The following is a 9,612-nucleotide window of genomic DNA, read 5'->3' as shown; positions in this document are numbered from 1 at the left end:
ATGGAGTTATTTTCACTATGGACCAAAGCTGTGTTCAACTTGGCCTTGGCTCTTTATTCTGGTAAGCTTTCAGTCTCGGGTAGAATGCTGGTGAGGTGCTGTGCTGAGACAGGAGTAGAATGGTGGTTTTCTTGCCTTTTCAATTCTCAAATTGGTGAATGAGAAAAAGCAGGTTATAAATTCCTTCTCAGCAGTTAGCTGCTCTACAGTTCAAATAATAAGTACATACGGTTCATCTCAATACCTACAGTATATGACATAAGTAAATATAATTTCAAGCAAAAATAAAGAACAACAACTAAGCTTTGGCTTTATACATCTCAATAAATTTATGTTCATTTACCAGATGTCAATTTTTAACTTGTCTGTACTAGTTCATCTTTAGAAATTGAGTAGTCTCTTTTGTCTCAAAGTTGATAACATTGCCAAAAACCAGAACGCCTCGGATGGCTCCTACGTAAGGATTGAGACTACTTCATTAGTTACTGGATAGTGGGTGTGTAGGTATTTGATTTTGATCCTAACTGTACATTATGCTCTCTCTTGTTGAATTATGATATATTTCATGACTATTGTGATTAAGTGTTCACTATTAGATGATTTTTATTGTCTTTCTCTTACAGATAGATTGTGAGCCATATGTAAAATATATCGACACATGTACCAAAGAGTATTATCCAATCTGTGCAACTAATGGAAAAATTTATTGCAATAAATGTATTTTCTGCGTTTCACTGAGGTAAGAAGGCAACAGGAAACATTTGCCCTTCCAGGCATGAATAAGGCATTAGACAATGATATAGATTCATATTGTTGGTAATCTAGGCACATAGGGTATGTCAAAGATAACTATATTTTATAAAAGCCAGAAGAATGTACTTCTAACTCCTCTAAAGTGTATTACTCGTGAACTGTCAACATATCTCAGCTAGGTGATCTGCAAATGGGTGAATTGATTAATTTCACTTAATTTGGTGAATTGTGAAGTGCTAGTGGTTGAGTAATAGCGATGACAATGTAATTCAGAAGCTGCAACATTAACCGGTGTATCTCTGTGATACCACAAGAATCTACCTTGCAGCATTCTAGTTACAGGCAAGATAGCTGATCAAAAACCAGATTGAATGCTGACCTTTAAAGTTCACCGTGCACAATGAGCCAATTAATGCTAGAAAGAAGCTCGTGCGATGTCATCTTGGTCTCTTGAAGTTGTCCCTCAAAAGATTCCTGAGAGCCCAGGGCACTCCCAGCTGAACTCCTGTCCCTTCATTCTGAAACTGTTTGTTATCTGAAGGCTTACCAGCCTGTCTTTAGTCCTCATTTCCTTGTGTGTGTTTCTCCTCTTATTGAAATACTTGCCCATTTGCTTTCAAAGTCACACAAGCCTTTGGCAGACCTGGAATTCCCTATAGCTCTTCCTTCATGAATCTGGTGTGACTTTTGACTGAGAGTTATCAAGTATCTTCACAGGGGGGAAAGGAGATATAAAGGAGCTAAAAAGCAAATAGACACAGCTGCTTCTACAATAAATCATAATCTCTCCAACATGTCCCAAGTTCAAATTCTCACTTTTAATATGTAAACTTGTAAATTATCCAGAACGTGTAATTAATTTTTAAAGATCTTTCTCTGTTTTTCCCGTTTGATTCTCCAGGAAAAGTGATACTACTTTCTTCTTTGCTCATTATGGTAAATGCTGACAATATCTGGACCCAAACATCCCAATGGCTATAATTATAATACCTTTCTGCAATGAATTCTACAATTAGAATTTCTTGATCAAAGCCTTCCATTCATAGACGACCAGCTGAATCACACTATATGACAGAGGATTTAACACTGAGCATTCGAGGTTGCTCTCAACAATAGGAACCTATAACTTCAGAATTTCTATTTTCTATGTTCATTAATAAAATGTCAGTTTGAAATGTTGGTGTCCAAGCAGGGTGTGATACTTACACTTGCAATCCTAACCCTTGGGAAGCTGAGGCAAGACTCAACCTTGGTGAGTCCGAGCTTGGGCTACAGAGAAAGTTGATCACAAACAACAAAACCCTTACCCTAATGTTACATTCGATAATGTAAACCTCAATTCAATTTAAAGCTCTAAGTATCTAAATGATTTGCTCAATAAAATGCTTTAAAATAAAGTGTTATTAAATGTGTTAGAGTGTTTTTTTATTTGCCTGCATAATGGATTAAGACATATTTCAGTACCTGTGATCTAAGAGATTCGCAAATGTCATATTACTTGAGAAATTTTTAAATAAATAATATTTATTTTAAATAAATAAATAAATATCTTAGATTCTCTTCATTCTCAAGTTTCAGAGCATTCAGAGGAGGGTTTTGAGCAGTTGAAAGTCTAAGAGGCCTCCCGAGTTAGCCTCTCATAATCCGTGGAGAATCATGATGGCATCAAACATGACTTCATCTCAGTCAAGAGAGAAAAGAGTCAAATAGCATGAAGTCACCAGCAAAGAAGCTTTAATCAGAGAGGGTTAGAGGTTTAGGTTGAGAAAAATGGTGCGATACCAATTTGAAGAGATTCAGGCTACCAACTAAAAGTAACAGAAATAGGTCCTTTATTTGAAAAATAAATAAAAGTAAAAAAAAAAAGAAATAGGTCGTTTGTGTTGGCTGGGATCTGATAATTTTTCACTCAGCATCTGCATAAAAAATTTTAAATGTTAATAAAAACCAGTTTCTCATGTTTTGAAGTAGCTCTTCCTTGAATAAGATAAGTATCAGGACCGTGTTTGTCCTAGAGACATGCTGGTGCTCCCATGATCTGGCTGGTTTCTTCCCTGAGGTCAGAGTTGAGAATAAAGAGAAGCACATTTCAGAGACTGGTAGCAGAATTGGTGAGAGAGCTCAATAGTTAGTAACTCTATGTTAGCAACTCCTAGTTGTCACTCTTCTGTAAGTGACAGAAAGTGGTTAAGTGCCTGAACATTTATCTGTCTCTTGTCCCTGTGAGGGTTTCTGTTTAAACCATAGACTTAGCCTCTGAGTCATGGGGGATATATCTATCTACAAATGTATGCAGGTACCATAAACAAAATGAAAATACAGACGGTAGAATAGGGGCCCAATCCAAGAGTGCTCAGTTCTGGTGAGGATTGAAAAGCGCTGCTGTGCAAGTAGGGAGACTATAGAAACAACAGCTGGATACTGTGTATTTCAAAAACCTAGACGCACGCTGAAGGTTTCACCAAAAAGTCATTATAAATATGGTAACATATGTTTACCTGATTTTAAAATTACTCATTATATAGATGTATTGTGCAAACATGACATCATATTCCATTACTTTGTACCATCTAATATTTGTGTTATTTGTATTTTTGTTTAAGGGTAAATTACAAATATATAGCAAGTATAAGAGAAATTGTCTAATGGACCAATGGGAACTTAAGGGAGGGGAGGGGGAAAAGGGAGGGTAAGAGGTAGAGATTTTTGTAGAGATAGCCTAGGCAACACAGTACCAAGTCCAATGAGGGTGCAAGATGAAAATCTTAAATTAACTAACAATAGACATATGTGTGCTCACGGGACTCACGTTGGTTTCTTTTCTTCATGACTTCTACCAATAAGCCTATTTAAAGGCTGGGCTGGGCATGGTGGTGTAAGCCAATAACCCCAGGAGTCACGAGACAAGGCCTGTGGATCCAGCCCAGCCTGTGCTACATAGTGAGACCGTTGAAGGTTGTAGAGCTTGGATGTGATGGAGAGGTCGTTTCGTCAGAGACGGGATTAGAACTCACGGACGTTAACTGCCAATGCCTTTGCCAATGTCAGCCTCTGAGAAAGCTGAGTGAAGACCTCCAGGGAATGGCAACTTCACATCCCACTGTGCCTCCCACCTAATTGTCGGACTCATCAGATCATCAACTTCTCTAACTTAGGACACTGTCCACTGTGGCCTCAATTTCCCCTGGTTGTCCTTTCGTATCCCGTCTTCATCCTCTAACCAGGATTCCTTAGCACTGGCTGTCTTTAAGACTTTCCTGGGACCTTTCCAAACATACCACAGCCCAGGCTTCTTATACAAACAACAGATAGGCTATTTTGCCCGTGGAAATGGACATTGATAAAAACATCTCTAGCAGATGTCCATTCCTGGCTGTAAATTCGTGCTACAGGTTTACAAACGTCCCACTGGCACACTGGTACACATCTCAAAAGAAACACCAAACACCTGATAAAAATCAAAATTCCTGTCGAGGCTGCCAGGTGTAGTTGTATTAGCTTTATTTTAGTATTCGATCTAATTTTTCTGACAAAACCATGAGGTGGAGTTGTCCAGTCACAATTCTTTAAATTAATTTTATTTCCCCCTTTATTCTCTTGCTCTTCCTTACCCAATAGTTTGAAATGCATCCCTCACCTCACCCCCTTCCAGTATTAATTGCCTTCTCTTTCCCACATCTCTGGATAAGTTAGGTCAAGTTGTTCCTAACTTTCTGCTGAGAGAACTATCAAGAACAAGTGAGGTGTATCTTGTGAGCTATTTTGCAGCCTCCAGGGGGAACACAGTCTTCTGCTAGGATGATCTGTGCTGGCTTTTGATCTTGCTCCCGAACAAGGTTCTTAATAAAAAAGCAATAATGAACCACAGCTGGAGGGAAGTGGCTGAGCCGAGAAGGCAAGCAAAGCATTAAAGCCCAGGGCTGTTGCTGTCTCTCCACTATCTCTGCTTTTCCAGATAGGGCGTACGGAGACATCTGGGGACTGTCCAGGAGCCTTGACTTCCCACAGCAGCTTCTCAAGGTCCTTCTTTCTTAAAGAATCGTTTCTGAAAACCTGAGATTGCGACATGGGTATTTCTTGAAGGGTAGCTGGTCTCCTGCTTTGCTGAGCGAGTGGCTGGGAGAATAGGTACAATGAGGGAATTTCAAGTTCCCAGGAGGACTCTGCACTTCTGTTGTTTGTGTCTTATTGATTTTGAGGATTAGTCAAAGGATAGAGGAACATTAGTGTTAGCCATATCTAGGAATCTGGGAAAGGGGGGTGGTGTAGTTCCCTGGTCTGTAAGAAACTTTGCTTTGGAATGTATTATAATTAAATGATTGTTCCTCAGACTTGACAAATGTCTTCCTCCTTATTATGGACCAAATTCATTTTCATCCTGGCCTTGGTGTTTCCTCTTTATCATGGTAAGTAAAGTTTCTACTACTCCCTCCCAGACATATAATGCTGGGAGCATCCATTGCAATTCTGGAACAGATAAATTTTTAAACTGGGATTAGAAACATAAAACTGGTGAAAAACATTATGTTACAAATTTCTTTAGAACTTACACCGATGAATTGCTTTTACCCATGCCCTGACTTAGAAAACTGGAGCACAGAAACTGAATTAGAATAAGGAGCAGAAGCTGAGCACAGCATTGCATTCCCATAAAGCCAAAGGCACAAGGTTATTCAAAGACACAAGGAAAGAAAACTTCTTGTGTCTTGGAGGTCAAGGCCAACTTGGACAAGATAGTTGGAACCTATCTCTATTAAAAGTAAACCTCAAAATCTACCCTTTGAATTTTTACGTTGTTGTCATAGGTCTTTGGTTAGAGATATTTACCCTTGTCCCATTTTGTAGGACACATCCCAGTGTTGTTCAACGTAATGTATGAGCTGTATGGTGTCTTCCAGATTTGGGGATCCTTGATATAATCATTTGTTCTTTGTCAGCTGAGTCCTGTAAGTCAAGGTCTTACTTACCTTGACTTACTGTTAGTAAAAGTTTTCTCTCGCTAAGAGAAAAATCTATAAATATTAATAAATATATATAGAGAAAACTCTGATTCTTCCACTAACAAATCACAAATTTCAGAACAAATAAAGGAATTGTGAAAGATTAGATTCAAGATTAATATTATTAATCAAATTTACTATCTGTCTTTTATGCAAAGCAAATTAAGTTGCTTTCTTACAAGGCATTTTTTCTCTGGTTAGGCTATTTCACATATAAAGAAAAATTATGGTATCTTTTAAAGGAAAGTTTTAGAAATAAATAAAGAATAACAAATATTTTCAGATTTGAAATCATTCTACAAACATATTTTGCTACTACCACATATTCTCACCTTACTTTGAAGGTCAGGAATAAGCATTTTGCACAGGTTATTTCTGCTAAGTACTAAGGGAACTTCATGCCATTTTTTCCTTCTTCTTATGCTTAACTTTTCTTTTGTTGGTTTCAGAGAATACTTTTGCATTTTCAACAAAAGTCCGTCAGAAGGTGAGTTAACACTGTCTAATTTGGCCACTGGAGTTGAGGACACCATGAGAACTTGACCCATTGAAGCAACTAAGCAGGCTCACGGGGGCTCACAGAGACTGAAGTGACAGCTGACTGACCTCACACGAGTCTGCTCTAGGTCCTCTGCATATATGTGATGGTTGTTAGCTTGGCATGTTGTGGGAATCCTAACAGTGGAAATGGAGGCATCTCTGACTCTTTGGCTTGCTCTTAGGACCCTTTTCTTCCTTCAGAGTTCTCTCGTTTAACCCTGATATAATTATTTGTGCTTAATCTTATTGAACTTGTTCATTCTGTGTTCAGTTGATGCCCTTGGAGGGCTGCTCTTTTCCAAAGGGAAATGAAGGCGGAGAGGATCTGAGGAAGGGGGGACTGGGAGAAGTGGAGAGAGGAGAAACTGTGAATTAAATTTTTAAATAAAGTAAATTAATTAAACAGTATTTTTATCTGTTTTATATGTAATTTTAATGTCAAATACCAACAACCAAAATCTATAATAGAATAGGCCTGAAAAAAATTAAAACCAAACAAAAATGCATAAGTCATTATCATTATATGGAGGTCAAGAATGAGTCTTCCCGGAGGATGGAGAGATGACTCAGAGGTTGAGTACATTCTACTCTTGCAGAGGAAACACATTTTGTGCCCAGCACCTACATAACAGCTCAAAACTGTCTTAACTCTGGTTCCTTAGGATCAACTGTCTATTCTGACCTCTGTGGGCTCTTGCACATGTATGGTGCCTACATATACACTCAGGTACACACACAAACACACACACACACACAAGCATGCACATAAATAGTAATAGTCTTGCCAACACTGTACAACTGCTTTAGCATTAGAGACAAGATAAAATTTGACACTATTAAAAAATTCCATTAAGGAACCAAATCCTTATTGTATACAAGTATTTAATATATTTTAAAAAGTTATTTAATGTAGATTTGTTTATTATAGCAAGAAAAGAAGTTTGAAAGTAATTAAATAATCTATTTGAAGGTGGGTTAATCATAATTTTTCAAATATTAACACACTATAATGTTATACAGATGTGAAGAAGTACTGTAGTTCTAAACAACTGCATAGATAAAAATTTCAAAGAAATTGAAGGGTAAATTCAGCAGAAAATACACACTGTTGCCTATTTCTGTAAATCGCCGATACTCTCCTTATCTATGTCTGTGTAAGAGCTTACACATCTAAACAAAGGCTCACTTAAATGTGTGTATGTGTCTGTCATGGATGGTTCAGGAGGACAAGAGACTAAAAGGTAAATAATCAAGTTTGATTATCTCTCATGACATAAAATAATGAGAGACTGACCTGAATGTGAAGAGAAGTAGAGACGGGATAGCTCTATCATAAAATTCATATATCCAGTGCACAGCTTTTGAAAAATCAAATTTATAAAACTATATCAATAGTATAATGTATGTGGGCTAGCAAGATTGCTCAGTAAATAAAGGTGCCTGCCATCAAGACGGATGAGTTCAATCTCCAGGGCCCAAATGGTGAAAAGAGAGACTGACTCAAGCAAGTTGTCCTTTGACCTCTACATCAATGTTGTGGCATGCACATAGATATGCATGCATGAACACATATACACATACACACACCTGCGCACACATACACAAAAGAAATAAATGTAATTATAATATGTATAAAATATTTGGGTTTGGGTACCTCAATGTTTATTTTTTAAACCTTAATATTTAACTATTATGTTGTGTGGCCTTTCCCCCACAAAGATCGCTATATGATAAACCTGGTATTGTCTCCTTATCTTTGACAGCCTGACTGCAACGTATATAAAAACTTCCCAAACAGGTGTACCAGGGAAAGGAATCCAATCTGCGCAACAAATGGACGTACTTATAGCAATGAATGTGTTTTCTGCAGTGCCATGATGTAAGAACACGTGATTAAAGACCCTAAGTAATGAAGAAACTCTAATGGCATGATAGGAAGCCCCGTTTCTGCAAACCCAGATATGACATGCACACAGTAAACTGTGGCTACTAAAACCAGAGGAACCTACTCTTGCCTTTCCTTTAACTTCTCATTTGCAAAACTTGCTTTTTTTTAAAAAAAAATTTGATCTTTCAGTATAATTCTAATGAGTACTCTGTAAATGTACCCACTAGTGAAGTTAAATGAATTATTAATAAACTGCTAGCAGCCTACTGGTCAACAAGATAACATAATTCCAAATGCGGATGCTGAATAATAGTAACCCTGCTGTGTGAACGGAATACTCAAGTCTAGAACTCTGAAACCCATCACAGTTGAATCCAATACTAAGGAGGGAGGTCTCTGGATGAGCCAGTCTGTCTACTGAACTTACTGACCGCTTTCTTACGTTCTTAAGGGACTGGGAAGTCTGAGAGCATCTCCACTCTCCCTTCTCCCTGCGCTATCATTCTGCATCACATTCTTTTATTGTATAAGGAGTGTGTAAAAATTGCTTAATTAATGCTAATTGATTCATTCATTCTTTTCAACTTTAATCCTTGCCCACAGTTTTTCTCTTTCTCTCAAGTTTTTCCTTTCATCAAAATTTCTGTATACTTAATTCCCCAAATTGTATTCTGCTTCTACAGGACAACTAAGACAATTTTAGTCCTCTCCTCTTTTGGGTCTGAGATGGTCCCAAGGCAGAGTCGGTTTTTAGGAAAAGTCAAGTATCCCATCATGAGAGATAGGACACATGCCAGGGTAGAGAATTGGTGCGATGTAGCTGCTCATGGTGAGGAGAGAGTCTCAGCATCAGTGCATGCCAGGTCTTCCTCATTAAAAAGCAATAAATGCAGTACAGTTTACAAGCACTAATTGAACATGGCAGCTCAATTCTGTGTTTTCTTTCTCACTTCTTTATTTACAGAACCTCTAAAGAAAAATTTAATTATCGGCATCATGGTCCTTGCTGAATTTGTGTGGGTTACACATACATCATCCTTTCTCATAGTGTATTCTGCAATCAAGTAAAATTTTCTCAGTGAGTGCTTCAGATTCCTAAACAACAAATGAAGTCTTCTGTGGTTCATAAAGTGGAATATAAGATATTGAAGAATTTCTCCAACCTGTGATTGAAGGATTTTATTTCAGTTTTAATCATGGTGTTAAAAATTGTTATCATATTCACTGTGATTATTGTTAGTATTCAGGTTATCTGTACTGACCTGCCCTTGGGGTTCTGACAGGATATGTCCTCAGCTGTAGCCACTGAGAACGCCTCCTGTGCAAATCACTTTTTTCCCCTTTAAAAGGGCTCTGCCCACCTCCCACCTCTCTCTCTCTCTCTCTCTCTCTCTCTCTCTCTCTCTCTCTCTCTCTCTCTCTCTCTCTCCC

General features: G+C 37.9%; 1 protein-coding gene across 1 annotated transcript; it reads left to right on the top strand.

The window, feature by feature from the left end:
* LOC126511034 (serine protease inhibitor Kazal-type 10-like) lies at positions 1–9,580 on the top strand. The gene is made up of 6 exons (XM_050157877.1): positions 1–90; positions 624–739; positions 5,098–5,159; positions 6,203–6,240; positions 8,057–8,172; positions 9,146–9,580. Exons 1-6 carry the CDS (start codon positions 1–3, stop codon positions 9,189–9,191), a joined length of 468 nt encoding a protein of 155 aa, XP_050013834.1. The 3' UTR covers positions 9,192–9,580.
* Positions 9,581–9,612: the final 32 nt, after the last annotated feature.

Source organism: Alexandromys fortis, unplaced genomic scaffold (assembly GCF_014885135.2).
Source record: "Alexandromys fortis isolate MF-2015 unplaced genomic scaffold, M_Fortis_MF-2015_v1.1 scaffold_94, whole genome shotgun sequence".
Classification (NCBI taxonomy): Eukaryota; Metazoa; Chordata; class Mammalia; order Rodentia; family Cricetidae; genus Alexandromys; species Alexandromys fortis.
This window is presented reverse-complemented; position numbering and strand designations above follow the sequence as displayed.